The following is a 23,981-nucleotide window of genomic DNA, read 5'->3' as shown; positions in this document are numbered from 1 at the left end:
TTTGGGCTCAAGCGGAGTGATTCTGTGCTTAAGCCAGATGAGCCCGCCCTCTAGCCAGTGACCTCGGGGTTTAGAACCTGGGTCCTCTGCATCCCAGTCTGACATTCTATTCACTGCACCACCACCTGGTCAGGCTGCAAAACACTTTTCAATGTGTTATCCCTTTGGAGCCTTACAGTTAGTTATGTAAGGTGGGTTGGGTGGGTTTTAATTCAACTCTACATGTGAGAAAACTGAAGCCAGTTTCAGGGCCAGTATTCAAACCTGGGTCTCCTGGCTCAACAGCAGTCATTTCTCCCTTATTACATTGATACCAAGGAGAACAGTCTCTTTATAAACGTGCTGCTGAGTCTGCACTTTTGCTGGGAGTGGTGGTGTCTGAGTGTACCGGTTCACACAATTTAAGCTGACTGAAGACAGAAACTGATGCTGCTTGTGGACAGGGTTGGAAGGACATGGCTGCAGGATGGTCTCTAGTAGTTCCCAGCAGTCCCCTCTCCTAATCAGCACTGCTCATCTTTGACTCCACAGGTCAGCACATGCAAAACGCAGTTCTTGGGGGAGTTACTATTCCAGAGCTTTGGCTTCCTGACGAGCACCGAGCCCTTCCTGCAGGCAGCTGCCCTCAACTTCATAGGTAAGGCGGTCCCTCCTGTCGGTTCATCCCTCTTCTCCAGCAAGAAAGCCCTCCTGAGCTTTTGCTAAAGGGCTAAGCCAAAACCATGGTATGATGGAGCTGGTCACATCCACTCACAGCTCAGAATTTATTAGAAAGGTGGTCCTGTGATCAGACCTCAAATTTTGTGTAGAAAGCTCTAGGGAGGAAGAGTAAGTTACCGGCCTTTGTCCTGACTCTGCAATCTGCTTTGAGAGGAAGAGAACTATATATATTCAGACGGAAAAAACTATTGCTTCAACTGGAACCTCTTGGATTTTCCAAAATATTTTTGTTTTAAACTACTATAACAGTATGTGTTAATGTTAGAGAGTGTAAAATATTCAAGTTGGCTAAAAGAAGACAATCAATATTGTCAAATATTCCATCATTTGGATTTGACCACTATTAACATCCTAGAATTCTTTCTTGAAAATATGCCCCTTCCCCACACACTACACACATATAGCGCTTTTAAAAAATACAAATTATGGTACACATCTGTATCATAAATACATGTATTATATACTCTTCACCATGATTTTTAATGACTATATAATATTCTGTTACATAGATGGATTTACAAAACCAGTTCTTATTTTTAAAATATTGAGACTGTGTCATCTTTCTTTTTTTTTTTTTTCTTGGTATTTTTTCCTGAAGTGAGAAGTAGGGAGGCAGAGCAACAGACTCTTGCATGTACCCGACCGAGATCCACCCGGCATGCCCACCAGGGGGCGATGCTCTGCCCATCTGGAGCATTGCTCTGTTGCAAATGGAGCCATTCTAGTGACTAAGGCAGAGGCCATGGAGCCATCCTCAGCACCTGAGCCAACTTTGCTCCAGTGGAGCCTTGGCTGCAGGAGGGGAAGAGAGAGAGAGAGAGGAAGGAGGGGGGGAAGGGTGGAGAATAGCAGATAGGCTTCTCCTGTGTGCCCTGGCTGGGAATCGAACCCGGGACATCCACATGCTGGGCTGACGCTCTACCGCTGAGCCACCGGCCAGGGCCTCATCTTTTGTTTTTATTTCCTGGCACATAGTGGTTAATGGCTGCATGTCACCGTAATTATTTTTTAAGATAAATTTCTTTTTAGTGAGAGTGAGATAGTGACAGACACGAAGGGAGAGATGAGAAGTATCAACTCATAGTAGTACCAGCACTTCAGTTGTTCATTGATTGCTTCTCATACGTGACTTGATCATAAGGCTCCATGCAAGCTAGTGACCCCTTGCTCAAGTCAGCAATCTTGGGCTTCAAACCATTGACCTTTGGGTTCAAGCCAGTGATCAAAGGGACATGTCTATGATCCCACACACAAGCTGGTGAGCCTATGCTCAAGTCAGATGAACCCAAGCTCAAACCGGGGATCTCAGGGTTTTCAACCTGGGTCTTCAGCATCCTAGGTCAACGCTGTATCCACTGCACCACCACGTGGTCAGACAAGAAAAATGTCTTGCCCTGGTTAGATGGCTCGGTTGGTTAGAGAGCTTCACTCTGAAGCACAGAGGTTGCCAGTTCAATTCCCGGTCAGGGCACATACAGGAACAAATGTTCCTGTCTCTCTCTTACTCTCTCCCTTCTTCCCTGTAAAAATCAATAAAGTAAAAAAAAAAAAATCAATAAAGTCAACATAAAAAAAAATGTCTTAAAGTAGAAGTGCTGGAGCCAGAGGGTAGCAAAATTTTAAGGATTTTGGTGCTTGTTGCCAAACTGCCCTCTAAAAAGTTAGTCATATTCTATTGTCACCAGTATGTATCGATGTGAGTATCCATTTCCCCAGACATTTTCTAACTCTGTGCAATATGATTTCAAATTATTTCGTTTGATAGGTAAAACAGAGAAGCTTGTTGTTTTGATCAATTCATTGTATCAGTAGCAAAGTTAAATATCTTTTCCTACGTTTATTGGCAATGCATATTTTATTTTGGCAAATTAATTGCTTTGTGCCCTCTGTCCATCTTTCTGTTGGTGTAGAAACCCCGTGAAGCTTGACATCCTTGGTTCATGCTGTACTTGTCACCTGCTGACAATATTTTCGTGGGTGACAGTTGCTCTGAGGCTTGTTGTTTCACTAGGATACTGACATGCAGGTGGCAAGGCATCCCTTAGCTACCGTTCTTGCTAAACTGGTATACACATTGCCTTGTTCTCTACTGAGCCTGAGGAAAGGGATGGCCTAGCTGTCCAGGAATTCTGGAAGGACTTTACCTCTCTCCTGTCTTTAGGATTGATAGTTGCGAGGATAAACCTGAAGGACATACGTGAGGATGACGTGCACCTCTTAAAAAATGGTGAGTCTGGGCCTTGTTTGTGGGTTCTGGGCTACATAAGGGGGCGGGAAAGATAGAAAGGAGGAAGGGGAAATTCCTTTTAAATAAAGTTTACTTGGACCAATATGAATGTTATATATAAAAGTTTAAGTAAAGAGAAGAAGGAAGGAAGGAAATCATTTACTGTCGTACTAGTTAGATGAAAACTCTGCTAGCAGAGCCTTCCAGTCCTTGCACCTACATCACGTGCTCTGGGAGCGCACACCACAGTGGTGTGTGAGGCAGACATGGTCCCTGCCCCCTGAAGAACTTGCAGTTTTCTGGTTTTTATTGTCTTAAAATTTTTTATATTAATTTATCTGTTGCTCCAGGCTAGTTCCAAGGAGTAGGCTTTTATCGTGCATTTGAGCTTAACAGTTTAGAGCAGTGGTAGTCAGCCTGGTCCCTACTGCCCACTAGTGGGCGTTCCAGCTTTCATGGTGGGCGGTACCAGAGCAACCAAAGTGTAAATAAAAAGATAGATTTAACGATAGTAAGTTGTTTCATAAAGATTTATTCTGCCAAACTTAGCAAAAATCTGACATAAAGTACTTGTTAAGTAATTACTATTCTATGCTTTAACTTGCTATAACTCTGCTTTATCAATTTTATAAAGTAAAGTTACTTCCCTACTTTATAAATCACCATTACTGTGGAACCGGTGGGCGGTTAGAAATTTTCACTACTAACAGATACAAAAGTGAGCAGTAGGGATAAAAAGGTTGACTAGTTACCAAGTTTAGAGTAAAACAACATTAACCTTCCTTCCTGTGTTGACCTAAATTCTAATCACCACCCCTATCAATTTATAAGCTTTTGGTAGTCAATATTTTAGTTCTTTTCTTTAATCATAATGTAGATACTATGATTATTATTATTTTATTCAAACTGTTTAGACTCTCACCGTTCCTTTTTATATCTCTGACTATTCCTTATGGGTCATATTTCTCCAGCCTGAAATACACCATTTTGAAGGTTCTTTCGTGCTGGTATCTTTAAAAAGTATACTTTCTTGGTTTTTGTTTGTGATAATTTGCTATAACCTCACTCTTACCTGAGAGCTTTACTAGTGACACAATTCTAGACCGACATTTATTTTCTCTCAGCACTTTGAAGATGTTGTACTATTATATTTGTGCTTTCTTTGTTGCCAATGAGAAGCCTGCTGTTCTAATTTTTGTGTTTCTTTTTGTTGGGGTGCACCCTTAAACACAGTTCTTGACTCTTCTAATGGGAGCTAGGAAAAGTTCAGAGTGCTTGTGGTATTGGTGGGTGGTTCATTTCATTCCAGTAGCAAATGGAAATGAGTATTGAATTATTTATACCTTTTATTCCCCCCCCCCTTTCCAAGTGAGAGGAGGGGAGATAGACTCGCACGCTCCCCGACCAGGATCCACCGGGCAATCCCCGTCTGGGGTTGATAACTCTGCTTATCTGGGGCCATGCTCACAACCAAGCCATTTTTTTAGCACCTAAGTTGGAGGCTCCAGGGATCCATCCTAGTGTCAAGGGCCGCTGTGCTGAAACCAGTGGAGCCATGGTTGTAGGAGGGAGAGAGGGAGGGAGGAGATGTGGAGAAGCAGATGGTTGCTTCTCCAGTTTTCCCTGATAGGGAATCGAACCCAGGACATCCGGACACCAGGCTGATGCGCACTCTACCACTGAGCCAGCTGGGCAAGGCCAAATTATTTATTCTTGACTATTTTCCATGCCACAGTTTCCTTCCTTTTATGTAGAGAGGAGATGAGGAGAAAGTTTGTTTTGATAGCTCCTGTTCCTCAGTCTCAGCCCTTTGCTCTTCAAGGGTGTTACGTGTATATCTGGGTGTCCTGACATGAACACCACTGGTTTGTTGTTCTAGTGTTGGCGTTGCCTGTCCTCAGAGGCTTTGCCTTGTGGTTTGGGCTTAATTGAACTTCCTGGTGATTGCTTTGAGGTAATATTTTGGATATGCCCCTTTGAGGTAATGGTGGAATCAAGTCTGAGAGGAAATGCCTAGCAGACAACTGGAGATGGCCAAGTCTGTGTGTGTGCTTGACGTGGACAGTTCATTCACAGCTCTTTCTTTAGAGAGTGAAATGGTAAATGACTGTTAAGGGTCCTTCCTGTCCACAGAGTTGGTGGTGTGGTGGAAAACACCAGCTCCAGCATTAGCCAGACCAGTGTCAATACTAGATCTCTTGAGGAAGAGCCCTGTGAACCTGGGCGAGTTACTTTGTTTCTGCGCCACAGTTTCTTCATCTGCATCATGAGGATAAGAGTGCTGATCTTTTTTTTCTTTTTTTTAATTATTTTTTTTTATTTATTTATTCATTTTAGAGATGAGAGAGAGAGATAGGGAGAGAGAGAGAAAGAGAGAGAGAGAGAGAGAGAGAGAGAGAGAAGGGGGGGAGGAGAAGGAAGCATCAACTCCCATATGTGCCTTGACTGGGCAAGCCCAGGGTTTTGAACCAGTGACCTCAGCATTTCCAGGTCGATGCTTGATCCACTGCGCCACCACAGGTCAGGCCAAGAGTGCTGATCTTAAACATTGTTTCAAGGATTGAATACAGAGCATGGAAAGCACTGAGCTTTGCTGGGCACATGAATGTCCCAAAATCATTTGTGCTGAATTGACTCAGACTCTGGGGCTGGGGCGGGGGACGGTAAGGACAGGCAAGTAGGCAGCACACTTACAGCTTTGGCCCAGGGCAGTGCAGTTGTTTGTTGCTTCCCGGAGAATAGCCATGCTACGTTTAGCCCATAAATAATGAAGTAGGAGCATCTGTCCCCTGACGTCTTGAACCCTGGCTTCAATTCTGATACTTTGTACCTCTGTTCCCCTTAGATTTTACAGTTGATGTTTTTGCTGTGTAGTAGACACCTATTCCCAGCCACTACAGGGGATTTCAGGGGAAGTCCATCCAGAATGGAAATCCTAGGCTCAGTCTGCTTGTTAGAAGTCATTTTGCCTTCCTCTTCCTACCCATCTCCATGAAACACTGTCTATAGACAGGAGAGAATTTTTCCCAAGGAAAGCAATTCTAATTCATTTCCACCTATAGCTAGTACCTAACAAATCTTGTTAAAGAGCAGTTGTTTCAAGGATTGTCCTTTTTTCTGTACGGCTCTAAGCCTGGTTCTTTTTTTTCTGTCCCTAATATAAATGAGATAAACGTGGAGCTGAAGACTTTGATGCGCTTGAGGTTCTTTTAGTTTTGTGTAACAACATTCTTCCGTTCCTTTTATCCTTTGCTATAAGCAATTTCTTGTCTCCATTCCCTCTGTTCCCACCTGATTCTAAGCTGTACACCCCCATTCCCTAACTGGACCACTCTGACAGCCCCCAGCACCCTCTTCTTTCTCTGCATTACCTTCCACACAGCAACCAGGTTCTCTCTGAAACATGTACAGCGGGTCATGTCATCCCTTTGCTTCAGCCTCTTCAGTGGCTTTCCACTGCTCTTTGCATCAAAGTCTGGTCCCTTGCTCTGGACCACAAGGTCCTGCCAGATCTGGCTGCTGACTTCTCTGCACCCTTAGCCTACATCACTTTCCATCACTAGAAGCCACACTGCTACTTTCTGCACTGTGAATAGACCCCTCACCCCCGTCCTCAACTGGGAGTGCTTGTGCCCTTGCTCTTTATGGAGCTGGCTCAGTAGGTGGCTCTCATTCTTTGGATTTTAGCGCAGCTGTCACCTTCTCAGAAAGGCTCTCCCTGAGTGGCCTATCTTAAGGAGTCCTTCCCAGTTATTTGTTCTCAGCACTCTTAAATTTCCTTCTTTGTACTTAATTCATGTTTACTTGCTTATTTGCTCGTTCCTGCAGTAGAGAGTTAAGTTCTTGGCTGTGGGGAATCTTCTGTCATATTCCCCACTGTGTCCCCAGCACATGGCACAGTGCTTGATGACAGTCTCAATAAATAGTTGCTGAGTGAATGAATGGTTGTGGTTTACAACAGTGAGACATTGCAAACACCTAGTTACTCACTAATAAGGAGTTCATCAAAGAAATTATGATAAAATCATGTCATTGAATATTCTATTATGTAGAGGAATGTTTTATAGGAAGAAAAATCATGGGAGTTGATGCTTCCTGCTCCTCCCCCTTCTCTCTCTCTCTGTCTCTCTCTCTCACTCCTCTCTCTCTAAAAAAAAAAAAAAAAAAAATCAATAAATAAAATATTTAAAAAAGGGCCTGACCTGTGGTGGCGCAGTGGGATAAAGCGTCGACCTGGAACACTGAGGTCGCCGGTTCGAAACCTTGGGCTTGCCTGGTCAAGGCACATATGGGAGTTGATGCTTCCTGCTCCTCCCCCTTCTCTCTCTCTCTGTCTCTCTCTCTCACTCCTCTCTCTCTAAAAAAAAAAAAAAAAAAATCAATAAATAAAATATTTAGAAAAATCAATTCTATTTTCATAAAAATATCTCTATATTAGATATTTAAGAAATACTGCAAGAACAGGTATGAAAATATAGACATTGGGTTTTTTTTCGGTATTGAGTATTTCTCTTCCTTTCCTTTTTAAAAAACAGTTTGTATTTAAACATTGTCCTACATAAAACAATATTACTATTACAGTGACAAAGTATTCTGTATGAAGTTATATTGTAATCTGACATGTGGATGGAAAATAACGGGGATTGGGTCAAGAGTCCTTGGAGACTGAGAATCTGTGTTGACCTCCTTTCTCATTTTAGCTCTTCAGAAACTGAAGAATGATCCTGTAGAGTCTAACCAGATGTTGGTCAACACACTTCTGGACAAAATTGAAAAAAATATTAATTCTCAGCCAGGCTCTGCTTCTATTATGAGCCATATGAAAACAAAGTTCTTTAATATACTTTGTATGAGTGCCTCCCCAAGAAAGAAGCGACTATTTAAGACTCTCCATGGGAGAGAAATAATGGCGGCAATTAAAAAACAGAGAGTCAGCCGGACCGGGCGGTGGCGCAGTAGATAGAGCATTGAACTGGGTTGCGGAAGACCCAGGTTCGAGGCCCCGAGGTCGCCAGCTTGAGCGCGGGCTCATCTGGTTTGAGCAAAAGCTCACCAGCTTGAGCCCAAGGTCGCTGGCTTGAGCAAGGGGTCACTCGATCTGCTGAAGGCCCACGGTCAAGGCACATATGAGAAAGCAATCAATGAACAGTTAAGTAAGGTGTTGCAACACACAACGAAAAACTGATGATTGATGCTTCTCATCTCTCCCTTCCTGTCTGTGTGTCTGTCCCTGTCTATCCTTTTGTCCGACTCTCTGTCTGTAAAAAAAAAAAAGAGAGAGAGAGAGAGTTGGGGTCCTGGCTGATTGGCTCAGTGGTAGAGCGTCAGCCTGGTGTTTAGAAGTCCCGGGTTCAATTCCTGGTCAAGGCACACAGGAGAATGGACCATCTGCTTCACCACCCCTCTCTTTCCCCTCCCCTGTCTTCCTCTTCAATTGTAATCTGTACGGTGGTGAGTACTTCTCAGGGGGATGGAGGAGGGAGTGCATGGATAGGGAGGGTGGGTCCTGTGGGAACCGTTGGTAACACTCCTAGGCTAGGCCTGAAGGTAGAAGTCCAGATCTTCTGGTCTTGCTTTTTGTATTAGTGCCCCCTTTCCCATCCTCAAAGCAGAGATGAGTCCTGTGGGGAAGGTGTGGTTGGGAGTAGGAGAGAGGTGATGTCCTCAGAGTCTTTTGGAGTCCCTAGTCATTCTACATTTCACCTTCTCATGAATGAAACCTGGAGTGGGAGGAGGTAGAGGCAGGCAAGAAGAATATGTTCACCATCCTCTGTGTGTATGTGTGACAGGAGTTAATCAGGGAGGAGCCATTGACGTCCATCTCCAGCCCCATTAGACAGAAGGCAATGACCATCATCAGTAACTTCAGGTAACAACATGCCACCCACTCTGCCTCTGCTGCCCTGGTTCTATTTCAGCTCTTTATCCCCTGGTCTTGCATAAGGAGTTTTAAAAATTACCGAACAATACCTGTGACGACTTTTTTTTTTTTTTTTTTTTTTGTATCTTTCTGAAGCTGGAAACGGGGAGGCAGTCAGACAGACTCCCGCATGTGCCCGACCGGGATCCACCCGGCATGCCCACCAGGGGGCGATGTGCCCATCTGGGGCGTTGCTCTGCGGCAACCAGAGCCATTCTAGCGCATGAGGCAGAGGCCACAGAGCCATCCTCAGCGCCCGGGCAAACTTTGCTCCAGTGGAGCTTTGGCTACGGGAGAGGAAGAGAGAGACAGAAAGGAAGGAGAGGGGGAGGGGTGGAGAAGCAGATGGACGCTTCCCCTGTGTGCCCTGGCTGGGAATTGAACCCGGGACTCCTGCACGCCAGGCCGACGTTCTACCACTGAGCCAACCGGCCAGGGCCCTGTGATGACTTTTTTGCCAAGAATTTTTTGGATGGGATTTTGGAAACACCTGGCAGGCCTGTCTTTCATTACTTCTTTCACAGACTTCCTGTTTTCAGGATGTGTCTGACAAGGCAACTCCTTCGCCATCACTAGTCCCCCAGACCCTCAAGCCTCTGAGGAACCGAAACACTAAGATATCATCCCAGATTGCCTGTACCCTTGCCTGTAATAGTCACATGTCCCTCCTTCTCTTAGTTCCTTTCTTTCCATCTTCCTGGCTCTTTCACATTTTTTTATTGTTCCCTCCCTTTCCTGTTTTATTGCTCTTCCGATAGCTTCCTCTTTTTTGCGAGGCCACTGAGTTCAGTCAAGGGCGAGAGAGAGAAGCCCACTGTCCTAGCTTTTGTGACTCAGGTGCCCTGCAGATTGCCTGGCCAGCCCTCAGTCATGGCTGCTCCCCATGGCAGAGTCCCTGGTGGGCTCCAGTGAGGGAGTGGGGGTGGAGGGGGCGGGGCAGCCATGTTGTCGGGGAACTCTGAGCCCACCAGGACAAAGTGCACAGCAGGTGGACCTTTGTGCTCTGGTGAAAACAACACAGGAATCTGTTCAAGTGAATGGCGGGCAGGCAGCGCTTGGAAGGTAGGGAGAAACCTTTGGAGCAGCCTTTCTCCAGGAAGGCGTCCTGGGAGAGAGAGCCAGAGTGCCGAGCAGAGTTTAGAAAGGGGCGTTGGGGCTGATACCTCTGCAATTCTCTTTTCCCCTCAGGTTCTGTTGGATGAGACTCTGCAATCCCTCCAAAGTCTAATGGAGGCACTTGTTCTTGAGACGCCCACTTGGATGGAGAACTGCTTGGAGGTCAGTGGGACGAAGCCCCCGAAAGTCAGTGTATTGGTGTCCTAGGGCTGCCATAACAAAGTACCACAGATGAGTGGCTTCAGACAACAGAATTACATTCTCTCACAGTTCCAAAGGCTAGAAGTCCAGAATCAGGGTCTCAGCGAGGTTGGTTCCTCCTGGAGGCTGTGAGGGAGCATCTGTTCCATGCGTCTCTCCTAGCTTCTGGTGGCCCCTGGCAACCTGTGGTGTCTTGGCTTAGTTACAGCTCTTTTCAATCTCTGCCCCCATTTATTTTCACAGAGCATTCTTCTGTGTGTGTTCATTTTCTCTTTTTAATAAGGACAGCCGTCATTGGATTAGGACCCACCATATTCAATACTAATTCACCTTAACTTGAATTATCTACGAAGACCTTAATTCTGAACAAGGTCACATTCAGAGGTTCTGTGTGAACATGATTTTTTTTTTTTTTTTTGTATTTTTCTGAAGCTGGAAACGGGAAGGCAGTCAGACAGACTCCTGCATGCACCCGACCAGGATCCACCCGGCATGCCCACCAGGGGGTGATGCTCCGCCCATCTGGGGCACTGCTCCGCTGCAACCAGAGCCATTCTAGCACCTGAGGCAGAGGCCACAGAGCCATCCTCAGTGCCTGGGCCAACTTTGTTCCAATGGAGCCTTGGCTTCAGGAGGGGAGAGAAAGAGAGGAAGGAGAGGGGGAGGGGTGGAGAAGCAGATGAGCGCCTCTCCTGTGTGCCCTGGCCGGGAATCGAACCCGGGACTCCTGCATGCCAGGCCAACGCTCTACCACTGAGCTAACTGGCCAGGGCTGCAATTGATCTTTTTTATAGAATTGTGCCCCCATCACCACCACCACCATAATGGTATAGGATACTCCCTTCCCAAGAGAAATTCCCTCATGCTACCCCTTTATAGCCGTATCTCCTCTCCCCCTTGTCTCTATTCCCGGGCAGCCACCACTCTGTTCTTTGTCTCAGTAACTTTGTCATTTTGAGGATGGTATGTATACACATGGAATCATCCAGTATGTCAGCTTTTATGAGATTGGTTTCTTTCACTAAATTTAATGGTCACATGTCTTTCGTCAGATTTATAATTTGCAAATGTTTTCATCCAATCTGTAGTTTAACTTATTTTTACCCTGAACTTCAAGAGAAAGTTTAGAAAGTCACAGAGGTAGGGCCCTGGCCACTTTGCTCAGTGGTAGAGCATCAGCCTAGTGTGTGGAAGTCCCGGGTTCGATTCCTGGCTAGGGCACACAGGAGAGCACCTATCTGCTTCTCCACCCTTCCCCCTCTCCTTCCTCTCTGTCTCTCTTCCCCTCCTGCAGCCAAGGCTCCATTGGAGCAAAGTTTGCCAGGACACTGAGGATAGCTCCATGGCCTCCACCTCAGGCGCTAAAATGGCTCTGGCAGCAAGGGAGTAACACCCCAGATGGGCAGAGCATTGCCCCCTAGTGGACATGCCAGGTGGATCACAGCCTGGCGCATGCAGGAGTCTCTCTGACTGCCTCCTCACTTCTAGCTTTGGAAAAATACTAAATAAATAAATAAATAAATAAATAAATAAATAAATAAATAAAAGGAAAGTTACATAGGTAGAAGAAGTGAGCTGTTGGAGAAATGGGCTCAGGAAACAAGGGCGAAAGAAGGACGCTTGGAGCTTAAGAAAGGGAGAGGCAAGAAAAGTGCACCTGGGGCAGGGGCGTGCTCCACAGAGAGAGCCACCTGTACTTTGTCCTGGCATTCTCTTGACAGGGTCCTCTGAAGAGCCACCGTTCTAAATTTTGATGAAGTTCATTTTATATTTTTTCCTTTTTTGAGTTGTGATTTGGTGTCATGTCCAAGAAGTAGGTCCTGAGTTTTTCTTCTCTGTTTTCTTCTGAATGCTGTTTAGTTTTATATTTTACATTTAAACCTGTGACCCATCTTGAATTAATTTTTATATAAAGTATGAGATTTCGGTTGCAGTTCAATATTTTGCAATTGTTTCAACAGGATCCTTCATGTATTGAATTGCATTTATACATTTGTCAGAATCGATTGGCCTTGTTTGTGTAGATCTGTGTTGGACTCTGCGTTGTGTTCCACTGGTTTTTTTATCTTTTCATCAGTACCACACTATCTTGATTATTTTAGCTTCGTAAAGTCTTTTAAATTACTTACGTATTTTATTAACTGAATTTATTGGATGACATTGGTTTGTAAATCCATCCAGGTTTCAAGTGTACACACCAATAAAACCCCTTCTGCACACTGCATCATGTGCCCTCTGCCCCAAGCAAAGTCTCTTGGCTCCATTTTCCCACTTTTGCCCACCCCACCTAGCCCCCACCACCCTTTCCCTCTGGCTGTCGCCACACGGTTGTCTGTGTGTTGTGTATGTATGTTTTCTGACTGATGTCTTCACCTTCTCTCATCCAGTCCCCTCCCCCTACTCCATCTGACAGCTGTCATGACTGTTTCTCTTCCGTTCATCAGTTCAGTTTGTTTATATTCTATTCCAGTAGAAGTGATCATATGGTATTTGTCTTTCTCTGACTGGCTTATTTCACTTATAATAATCTCCAGGACCATCCATGCTGTCACAAAGGGTAAGATTTTCTTCTTTACAGCTGTGTAGTATTCCAGTGTGTAAAATGGCTTTAGTAAAGTCTTAAAATTGTGTGATATAATTTCTCTTTCTTCTTTGTATCTTTTATGAAGTTGCCTAAATCTATAGATTCAGCTTATAAGAATTGAAATCTTGATGATGTTGAGTCTTCTAATCCATAATCAAGTTTATGTCTCATTATTGTTAAATCTATTTTGATTTTGTTAATTAGTATTTGGATTTTCAGCATTAAGATACTGTGCATATCTAAGTATTTCAATTTTTGATATTATAAATGCAATCATTCAGAAGATTTTGATTTCCAATTTTTCATTCCTAGCATATAGAAATTCAGTTGCATTTTTGGGTTTACATATAAGACTTTTGGGCGGGGCTGTGAAATTGTTTAGAATATTTCTATGTAGAAATCATCTTGTTTGCAAATAGGGACCATTTTATTTTTTTCCTTCTAATTTTCTACCTTTTATTTCATTTTCATGCCTTATTGTACTGGCTAGGACTTCCAGCATAATGTTAAATAGGAGTGGTGATAGTAGCCATCTTTGCCTCATTCCCAGCTTTGGGGAAAGTCGATCATTCTTAACACCACTAAAGATGATGTCTGTTATAGGCTTTCTATAGATGCCATTCATCAGGTTAGAAAGTTTGCTTCTATTCCTAGTTTGCTGAGAATTTTGAATATGAAGAGATGTTGAATTCTGTAAAATACTTTCTGCCTCAATTGATATGATCATGTTGATTTTCTTCTGTAGACTATTACATTAATTTTCAAGTATAAAAGCAGTCTTGCATTCCTAGTTTAGACCACACTTAATTGTGGTGTATTATTCTTTCTATATACTGCTGGGCTTAATTTGTTAATATTTTGTTGAGGCTTTTTGTGTCTATGGTCATGAGAAATGTTGACTTGTAGTTTTCTTTTTTTCACTTTTGCAGTCTTTGTTGATTTGCGTATCAAGTTAATATTGGCCTCATAAAACAAGTTAGGAAGTGTTCTCTTTTCTAACTCATAGAAGATTCTGAATAAAATTAATATTATTTTTTATTTAGGTGTTTAGTAGAATTCACCATTAATACCATCTGGACATGGAGATTTTTCTTATAGGAAGTTTTTAAAATCTTCATGTTCAGTCTGTAAAGGAGTTATAGGATTATTTAGACTACCTGTTTTATCCTAAGTGAGTTTTAGTTTATGTAAAACTGATTATTTCCGTTTTATCTAAATTGTTGAATTTATGTGAGAGTTGTCTGTAGTATTCCTTATTATGCTTTTAATGTCTGCAGTTTTCATTCTTGTCTTTTTTTCTGCTTTGTCTGTCTTGCTAGAAGTTTATTAATAGTATTGATCTTTTAAAAGAACCAGCTTTTTGTTTGTTTTTCCTATTCATTCTCTTCATATTTTTCTGTGTTTGTTTTCAATTTCATTGATTTTTTATATTATCTGTTGTATTTTCTTTTACTAGCTTTGAATTTATTAGATATTTTAGTTTTATTTTCCTAAGTGGAAACTTAGATTATTGACTTCAGATATTTCTCCTTTTCTAATATAGATATTTAGTGCTATACATTTCCCTTATGACATTACTTTAGCTGCATCTCATACATAGTGTTGTATTTTCATTATTCAGTTCAAAATATAGTGCATTGTGTTTCAAGTGAAATCATTCATAATTATTTTTTTTAATTCATTTTAGGAAGGAGAGGGAGAGACAGAGAGAGAGAGGAGAGACAGAGAGAAGGGGGGAGGAACTGGAAGCATCAACTCCCATATGTGCCTTGACCAGGCAAGCCCAGGGTTTTTTTTTGTTTGTTTTTGGGTTTTTTTGGTTGTTGTTGTTTTTTGTTTTTTTTTTTACAGAGACAGAGAGAGAGATGGAGAGACAGGGACAGACAGACAGAAACAGAGATGAGTAGCATCAATCATTACTTTTTCGTTGTGCGTTGCAACACCTTAGTTGTTCATTGATTGCTTTCTCATAGGTGCCTTGACTGCGGGCCTTCAGCAGACTAAGTAACCCCTTGCTTGAGCCAGTGACTTTGGGCTCAAGCTGGTGAGCTTTTACTCAAACCAGATGAGCCCGTGCTCAAGCTGGCGACCTCAGGGTTTCGAACCTGGGTCTTCCGCATCCCAGTCCGACGCTCTATCCACTGTGCCACCACCTGGTCAGACAAGCCTAGGGTTTTGAACCGGCGACCTCAGCACTTCCAGGTCAACGCTTTATCCCACTGCGCCACCACAGGTCAGGCACATTCATAATTATTTTATTCAAGCAGATTTACACAAACTTTACCCTGGAAACTGTGAATATAGTAATTCTTTTTGGTTACTGCCAAGTTCTCTTCCTACTGAAGAACGGGAGGAGGTGGGTAGGAACACTGGGGTATGTTGACCCACTGAAGTGAATCAGAGTCAATATATTTTGAGAGCCATTGCTTTAACCTGAAAGAAGGGGGTGTAGGAATGGAGATTTCTGGCTCCTAGATGAGAGGAAAGCTGGAGGCTGGAGGGCTGAAGGCCTCTGGTGCCAGGCCCACGTGTAACCTGCCTGTTGGCAACAGAGGTCCAGCTGTCAGAAGTCTTGTCCCGATACTTTGTCACAGCCAGGTTGAAGAATAGCTTTCTGTCCTCTGGGATGCAGCTGAACAGACCTCTCCTCTTATCCTCTTCTCCCTCCAGCTTCTGGATAGATGGCTTAATTCTCAGAGGATCCATGAGCAGGAGCAGGCCATGAGCTGTGCTGCCAGAATTCTTGATTTTACTGCAAAAATGGACAACTTCAAAGTGAGTGGGAGCCCAGAGGCCCTCATACTTGTCTGGTTGCCCTAATCCCTACCTTTCTCCCAAACTTCATTCCTTACATTACCTAGCCTCGGTCACTCCCTCTCCTCCTCCCATTTCTCCCCCGCCCCCCTCACCCCAGCCCCCAGGCCTCATCCTGTTTTCTCCTGTGCATTCCAACTTGTTTTCTCCTTTCTCCCTTCTGACATCTTCCAGTTGGTCTTTGTCCCCACCCACCAATTATGTTTCATTCCACTTGGTTCGGTTTGATGCTGTTTGTCTGAACTAACAGTTACTAAATAGTCACCTTGTGCCAGGCACTATGCTAGGTGCTGTAGTGAATGCACAGATGACCAAGGCAGTTTTCTGACGTCATGTGTCTTACAGTCCAGTGGGGAGAGGGCATGCATAGAACAAATTTAAATACAAGTTGATAATAAATATATTAACCAAATATATGAGAATGAAAGACCTAAACAGTTCCAAGTGAGTGGGTCAGGGATAGCTTTATTGGGGAGGAGGCATTTGAGCTAGGCTTGACGGATGAGCTAGGTGTCAAGAGGCAAAGAAGGGGGGAAAGTAAGGTTATTTAAAAACTGTGATCCCTTATGTCCTTTATGGCCACAGTTCACCAGTCTACATTCACTGCCGTTCACCTCACCCAGTCTCACCTTTCCTGTCTCTGACATGGGCATTTCCACCCCCTACTTCGTTTCCTGTGACAGCTCGGCCTAAGGGGAATGGCTGGGATGACTTCTGACTTCCGCTTTTCTCCCCAGATGGAAATTGAGTTCACCCGGCTGGAGAACTTGGTAATGCTGCTGGCCAAGCACTGCCAGGACCCAGCGGCCAGCATTCGCTTCCAGTCTTCGAAGGCTGTCTACCAACTCTACTGTGTCCTCTTGCGGAAAAAGAGTATGGGGAACCCTCTCTGTCACCCCCCCTCCAGCCTCCCACTTAGGCCCGGCCGTCCCCACACACTCAGTCCCAGAAGAGTGACAGCCAGGAAGCTACCTGAGTACCACATTTCCTTTGAGCAACCTGCCCCCAACCATCCACAGATAATCTCTTGGGAGAAAACACCAACACAGGAAACAGATTTTTGACATCTTTTCTCCTCCTCTGGTTGAGCCCCATACTTTTACCTCATCCTGTCTCTGCTCTGAGGCAGGTAATGTGGGGGTTCCTTTGACTTCAGCCCCCAGCCTTCCTCGAGGACGTTAATTCCCATTGCTCCTCTCTCAGCCCCACTAGATGTACATAGCCCCAGCTGACATAGTTCGGTTGGAATTTGAGGGTACGAGGTGGGGAAGCGGGGAGCTAGGATGCCTTCTGAGTGTCTGAGGGGTCGGGCCCATTGTCTTTGTTTCAGAGATGCAAAGGAAGACATCTGGCTTACGGGAAGATGATGGCAAGATAGAAGTTTATAGTGCCAACGTTTTCAACCAGAATACCTTTGAGATTACAAAGGTGAGGCATCAGGACCAGAGACAAAGTAGGGAGAGCCTGGGCAACTCATCCACATGGTGTATACCCTCCTGGGGTGGGACTCTCTGATCCCATCTCCCTTCCCCTTCCATTACTAGATGGGAACTTTTCCTTTGCGGAAGGTTTCCTGCCACACGCTGCCCTTTGTTCCCCTTGAGCATCATGGGCCCTGCTCCTTCCTTGTTACTCGCCCGCCCAGAAGCACTTGCTTCGTGCTAACGGTGCTTTGTGAGCAATGTGTAGACTCAACCCGTGCCTCAGAGAGATGGCACTGCGGGTCTCAGCTCCAGCCCTCCTCTCCCGGTGCTCTGCTCTGCAAACACTGACCTCTGAGCCCACAGGGCATCTGAGGTCAGAGTTCTCTTTCCCCCATCCTCAAACACGCTGGCCCAGTGAGCGAGTCTTCTAGGAGCTGGGCCGGCAGCACAGGCCTAGGACAAAAGCACATCACGTCCCCGGAGGAGCCCTCCCCAACCAGGGGGGATGGCACAGGCTATTTCAGGCAGGGGACCCCGCTTCCAGCCCGCTTCCTCCCTTTTGCAGGCATTGCTGAGTTCTTCACTCAGACCCAGCTCACCAACCTGGTGCTGATGGCAGAGAAGGACCTGACTGACAGCAGGGCCGAGGTGTCTGTGGCTTCAGCCCAGTAGATGAGTGCTCTCATGGAGGAGTGGGGCACAAACATCATAGAGGTAGTGTGGTGCAATGGTGGGAGCTCTGTCCTGAAAGCCAAGAGCTCTGGGCTCTTCCACTGGCTCTGTGACTGACCAGCTGGGGGGCCTTGGGCACAGCCCTCTCCTCAGGTGGCTTTAATTCACTCACTTCTCACAAGTAGGCTTGCACTAGATTTTCTCTGTGGTCCCACTGAGCTCTGACATTGTAATCCTGAGTCTGTAACTGCAGTGCCTCCTACCTGGTGGCCGATTCCTCAGTAAATGACCAGTCTGTGAAGGGGCATAGGCATTGTTGGGGGACTGACCCTGAATCCCGGGAGTGGCAGGGGGCTCAGACTGCTGTGAAGGGTAAGGCTGTGGATTGCTAACAAGCTCACAGAATGGTTCTGACCTTTGCGTAAATTTTCTTTTAGGCTAACGTAAAACTGGGAAGGTTTAGCATGAAAAACTCTACATTTCTCATTGCATTGAAAAACAAACACTTTAAAATGGGGTCACATAGGGCAACTGTGTGGCTACCATCCCCGTTATATAAGCATGGGCTCTCCAGACCCTCCTGTCCCCCACCCCCAGACAGCCATTGCCTCCCGTCATTTATGTGACTCACCTGGCCCAGGTTTCAGAAATGCAAGGACACCATGGAGGTGTCCTTGAGGTATTCCGATAAAATGGGCTTCCCTGAGGTTCGGAGATTAGAGATCTGAGGGCCAGACAAGAGCCTTATGGTCCTTCCACATGCAATGCCCCTGTCTCTGCAGTTTTCTTTTTTCTTTTCCCTTCCCTTCCCTTCCCTTTCCTTCCTTATCCTCCTCCTCTCTCTCTCTCTTTCTCTCTCTCTCCCTCTCTCTCTATTTTATTTTAGATTTTAGTTATTCACTTTTAGAGAGAGAGAGAGAGAATGGGGGGGGGCAGGAAGCATCAACTCCCATATGCGCCTTGACTAGGCAAGCCCAGGGATTTGAACGGGTGACCTCAGCGTTCCAGGTGGTTGCTTTTTAATCCACTGCGCTGCCACAGGCCGGGCTGTCCCTGCAGTTTCATGGATGGAAGTTGATCTTAGCTGGGAGGGAAAGCCCTGAGTGTCTCCAGGGCCTTTGCCTTTCTTCAGGAGGGATCCTGTGTCTCCTGAGTTGCCTGCGGGTCCCCTCTGCCTTTAGGGCTGTGGGCAGGTATTTGCTCTAGTCGGCTTTGGCACAACATTCAGGAATTCCTTTTGTGGTTTCTTCTGGTCTGGGTCTGGCACCCCAGAACTGGCCTTAAGAAGAGTCACTGACAGGTTGGCCAGTAGGCCCCCTGAGTTTTGAGGATTTGATAGAGAGGGAGGGGGAAGAAAGGAAGTAAAGAAGGAATGACTGAGGTTCTTCTGGCTCTACCCTGTAGGTGAAGGAAATTGTGGAGAACATCCTGTATCTGCTCAGGTTGCAGCTGGAGCATGACACTGAGATGGAGACCCTTCGGGCCCTGTGCTCGCTGGCAGGCAGTAACACCCACACCATCGTGCCCATGCTGCTCAAGAAGAGAAAAGCTGGAGGCTGGAGGGCTGAAGGCCTCTGGTGCCAGGCCCATGTGAAACCTGCCTCTTGGCAACAGAGGTCCAGCTGACAGAAGTGTTATCCTGATACTTGGTCACAGCCAGGTTCAAGAATAGCTTTCTGTCCTCTGGGGTGCAGCTGAACAGACCTCTCCTCTTATCTTCTTCTCCCTCCAGCTTCTGAATAGATGACTTAATTCTCAGAGGATCCATGAGCAGGAGCGGGCCATGAGCTGTGCTGCCAGCACCAGCCTGGATGCAGCAGCACTGTTTGGCATCCTGGGGGAAAGAGGACACCTCACCACAGGCCCCCACCTCCACCATCTGAATGGTGATGCCTCGGGGAGCTCTACAGGTCACCGGTAGGCATTTCTTTCTTGTTAGCTATGGGGGCCACTGATTTGGGACCCCTCCATTTTTAGAACTACTGTTTCCTTCCTCCGTCTCGATTGTTGAGGTCCACAGTGTACCCTCCAAACCACTGATCACCCTCTTCCTCTGTCATCTAGGAAATCACCCCTTTATTCCCTCCTTCCTCATTATTTCAGCTGACCAATCCCCATCCTAGGATGAGGTGGATAAGACAGCAAAAAACTCACTGTTGGACAACCAATAACAGTTTGTTCCTTTCCAGTCTTTCTGATTTACTAGCTACACAAACTCTCCCTCCCTCCTGAATTCAAGCCTTTCCCTCCACCAAAGTATCAAGGCCAAATCCTTCCCCCTAGAAACCACATCCCAACAAGCTGAATTAGTAGTTCTCACCAGAGCAGTGACCCTCGCCCAGGGATGCGAAATTAACACATACACTGACTGCGAATGCACCTTTCCCATCATACACTCACGCAGCCATTTAAAAACACTCACCCCTAATGTCACCCACAAAAATGACTGTTTCTCTACACCAGGGGTAGTCAACCTTTTTATACCTACCGCCCACTTTTTTTTTTTTTTCCTGAAGCTGGAAACGGGAGAGACAGACAGACTCCCGCATGCGCCCGGCCGAGATCCACCCGCACGCCCACCAGGGGCGATGCTCTGCCCACCAGGGGGCGATGCTCTGCCCCTTCGGGGCGTCACTCTGTTGCAACCAAAGCCATTCTAGCACCTGGGGCAGAGGCCAAGGAGCCATCCCCAGCACCCGGGCCATCTTTGCTCCAATGGAGCCTCGGCTGCGGGAGGGGAAGAGAGAGACAGAGAGGAAGGAGAAGGGGAGGGGTGGAGAAGCAGATGGGCGCTTCTCCTGTGTGCCCTGGCCGGGAATCGAACCCAGGACTTCTGCACGCCAGGCCGACGCTCTACCACTGAGCCAACCGGCTAGGGCCTTACCGCCCACTTTTGTATCTCTGTTAGTAGTAAAATTTTCTAAGTGCCCACCGGTTCTACAGTAATGGTAATTTATAGAGTAGGGAAGTAACTTTACTTTATAAGATTTATAACGCACAATTATAGGAAGTTAAGGCATATAATAATAATTACTTACCAAGTACTTTATGTCGGATTTTCGCTAAGTTTGGCAGAATAAATCTTTATAAAACAACTTACTATAGTTAAATCTATCTTTTTATTTATACTTTGGTTGCTCCGCTACTGCCCACCCTGAAAGCTGGAACGCCCACTAGTGGGCGGTAGGGACCAGGTTGACTCCACTGCTCTACACACTCCCCTACTAAGTCAAGCCCCCTTCTACTTCTCCAGAACTTCAGGGAACACTTCAGTTAGCCATCTGCCAAAAACAGCATGCAACTTCCAAGCACACTTTAGTTTCAATGAATAAATTACCAGCTCTCTCCTGAGACAAACAGCCGCTTTCTCCGGCCAGTCCGGTTCTCCTTTCCCACATTTCAAGCCTCTTCTTTTAACTACTGTTATCCCCCTTTCCCTTGGATCACCTCCCACCTCACTGCTCCCTCTCATTTTCACTGCACCTGACACAACTACCTATTTCTCACTCTTAGTCGTGGCTGCAATGACATCTGCATTATCAGTCTGGACAGGTGCGCTCCTCAAGAAAGGAGCACACCTCCCTTTCCTCTTTCTCACCTCTTCTCAGTTCATCTCTCTCCCTGCTTAACACAACAGGGAATATTCTTCCTCTGCAGCAAGGATGCCCACCTCTGCCTTCCTACAAACTGGATGGAATCCTGTTCTCTAGCATACCTCTCTCCCAGTGTTGATCCAGCCCCCAACAACCAGTCCCTGCCTAGTCCAGTGACTCAGCAAGTCCAGCAGAGGAGGGCAGTGCAGCTCATTCCTCTCTCAGTAACTCTCTACATAACTTCGGGAGTTGGGACAGATACAGGGGGACTAGTCACAGCTCTACAGTACTTCAGAACCCTATCAGAAAGTCTACAAGAGAGCCTAGATAATATTGCAAAAAGCTTAGTCAATTTACAGGACCAAATAGACTCTCACTGCCCATACATTACAAAACAGGTGAGAATTGGATCTTGTTACAGCTAAAAGAGGGACCGTGCCTCTTCCTAGAAGAGGAATGCTGTTTCTATGCCAATCAGGCCTAGTTAGAGAAATGGCTCATAAGCTAACTAGAAGAGCCACTAAGATAAGAGAATGTCATCTAGCACCTAGGATGCTTAAACAAGTGCGATTGCTCCGCACGGCTACTCCCTTTCATAGGTACTAAATCGCTCCTCATACTTGCTTTACTTTTTGGACCATGTCTCATACACCACCTTTCTTCTTTTCTCCAGGACCGCCTTAGGACGTTTACAGACCAGATCATCGGAGATACTGTGTTGCTTCAAGTCACCACTTCAAACCACCTAACTTCATACCACTGAGCCCAACCCCAGACCAGCCCCTGCCCCTAGATATTTCACCGACCCTAACCAGCAGGAAGTAGCTACAGGAGAAGAGACCTTCACCCCTTTTCCTTAAAAAAACGAAAGGCTGGAATGTTAGGTTTGGGTCCAGGGTGTTTTTAAACTCAAGGCCTCTTTAAACTTCAGTTCCCCTCACCCAACCTCAACCTCCCCTTAAGCAAGTCCGCCCACCCTGGGAAGGTTCTGGAAAGTGTCCTTGGGACAAGGCCTTCCGGAGGGACCTGAGGGTTGGGAAAGGAAAACAGTCTGTGACCAAGGCCACAAACCAGGATATGCTCATCTGAGCATGTCCAGCCCCTATATCAGCAAAAGCCTCTGTAGTCCCTCGATCAGACAGCCTCTTACTGGCTCTCTCTGTTGATGCCACTAGAGCCTCAGCCCATCTGTTTTGTAGATGCAAAAATAAACTACTTATAAAACTCATCAGGCCTTGTGCGTCCCTCCTGCAGTGAGCTAACACTCACCTTTCCTGTCTCTGACGTGTATTCCCTCCCCCTACTTCGCTTCCTGGGATAACGGCAGCCTAAGGGAATGGCTGGGATGACTTGTGACTTCCAGCTTTTTCCCCCAGATGGAAATTGAGTTCACCCAGCTGGGGCACGTGGTAAAGCTGCTGGCCTAGCGCTGCCAGCCCCCAGCGGACGGACAGCATCTGCTGCTTCCCATGCTGCCTACCACCTCCAGTGTGTCCTCTTGCAGAAAAGGTCTTATGCCCACTAGAGTGTGACTCAATGAGGAAAAGTAATATATCTAGACATAAACTGGACACAGTAATAAGGAATCTAGGGCAGTGGTCCTCAACCTTTTTTGGGTCACGGACCGGTTTAATGTCAAGAAATATTTTCACGGACCAGCCTTTAGGGCAGGGCAGATAAATGTATCACATGACCGAGACAAGTGTCAGGAATGAGTCTTAGATGGATGTAACAAAGGGAATCTGGTCATTTTTAAAAAATAAAACAGCATTCAGACTTAAATATAAATAAAACGGAAATAATGTAAGTTATTTATTCTTTCTCTGCGGACCGGTATCGGTCTGCGGCCCGGGGGTTGGGGACCACCACTGATCTAGGGTTCAGAGAGGCAAATATTATTAGGTTGTGTCTTGTCGTTTATGGGAGAGGCATACAGGGTTTTGAGGTGGAGAGCTACTGGTCTCTAGAATGGTGTTTTCTCTTACAGGACAGGTGCATTTCATGGGACTCTGTTGGTGCTTATGTAAAATGTCTCACTCAAATTCCTGTGTTTTTCTTGTTTTGAGTTTATACTCACCAAGTAGTCTTCCAGTTCATATCTGCTTTCCAAATAGAAAAAGAAATTAGCTTACGCTTGCTGGAAATGACTCTTTCATGAATGTATGTCTATTGACAAATGTAAATTTAGCAATTATGCATCTGTTGTAAGCCTGACACTTGCTGAGTTTAGTAAGATAACTCAGTTTCTGGATTGATGCTCAGTTACTATTTATTAAATGAATGAATGCCAAGGCTAGGCTATACCCAGGATAAGATGCTATTGAGAGGTCCTGTCCTGCCTGTAATGTGAATGACCTCTGCCCTCCTGACAACAAAAACTAATGTGTACCCCATCAAACTGCATGTTAAACATCTCAGACACAGAATAATCTTACTTACTTCCTTATTTCTGCTATTCCAATTGCCAAAAACCTAGATTTCAAATTTTGATCCATAGTCAGGACTTGACTTATTATTAGATTGTATGTTTTTATTGTTAAATTTATATAACAGCTATTTTTAAAGAGGATTTAAGGAAACTTAAAAGCATAAGAACACGACAACTAATCCCAATTAATACTATTAATATTAGTAATAGCTAACCCTTTTTTAGACTTTTGAATGTGGCATGCAAGGTGCTAAGCCCGTTATGTTACCAAGATGATCTTAT

The 23,981-nt window shown here is 45.4% G+C and overlaps 3 protein-coding genes across 5 annotated transcripts in view; all 3 read left to right on the top strand.

Moving 5' to 3' along the window:
- Positions 1-705, top strand: part of LOC136324213 (uncharacterized) — a 228,666-nt gene extending 227,961 nt beyond the window's left edge. Inside the window, exon 8 of the mRNA XM_066256749.1 lies at positions 532-705. Coding sequence (XP_066112846.1) covers positions 532-705 — 174 coding nt within the window. The remainder of the gene's footprint in view (positions 1-531) is intronic.
- Positions 1-23,981, top strand: part of CAMKK2 (calcium/calmodulin dependent protein kinase kinase 2) — a 386,485-nt gene that overhangs the window by 274,898 nt on the left and 87,606 nt on the right. The window lies entirely within an intron of this gene.
- On the top strand, positions 531-22,499 carry LOC136325754 (maestro heat-like repeat-containing protein family member 7). 3 transcript variants are annotated; one of them, XM_066260612.1, is made up of 11 exons: positions 531-637; positions 2,882-2,947; positions 7,648-8,398; positions 8,737-8,816; positions 10,056-10,145; positions 15,439-15,543; positions 16,320-16,455; positions 16,913-17,010; positions 17,572-17,720; positions 19,083-19,595; positions 21,945-22,499. In XM_066260612.1, the coding sequence occupies exons 5-9, from the start codon at positions 10,095-10,097 to the stop codon at positions 17,617-17,619; spliced, it is 438 nt and encodes a 145-aa protein (XP_066116709.1). In that variant the 5' UTR covers positions 531-637; positions 2,882-2,947; positions 7,648-8,398; positions 8,737-8,816; positions 10,056-10,094; the 3' UTR covers positions 17,620-17,720; positions 19,083-19,595; positions 21,945-22,499. The 3 variants fall into 3 exon arrangements, with proteins under 3 accessions (XP_066116709.1, XP_066116708.1, XP_066116707.1); XM_066260611.1 differs by lacking the exons at positions 531-637; positions 2,882-2,947; positions 7,648-8,398; positions 8,737-8,816 and adding an exon at positions 9,339-9,929; XM_066260610.1 differs by lacking the exons at positions 531-637; positions 2,882-2,947; positions 7,648-8,398; positions 8,737-8,816 and having other exon boundaries at positions 9,343-10,145.

This window comes from Saccopteryx bilineata, chromosome 2 (genome assembly GCF_036850765.1).
Source record: "Saccopteryx bilineata isolate mSacBil1 chromosome 2, mSacBil1_pri_phased_curated, whole genome shotgun sequence".
In the NCBI taxonomy this organism is placed as follows: domain Eukaryota; kingdom Metazoa; phylum Chordata; class Mammalia; order Chiroptera; family Emballonuridae; genus Saccopteryx; species Saccopteryx bilineata.
Note: the sequence above shows the minus strand (reverse complement) of the source record. Positions and strands in the feature narration are given on the sequence as shown.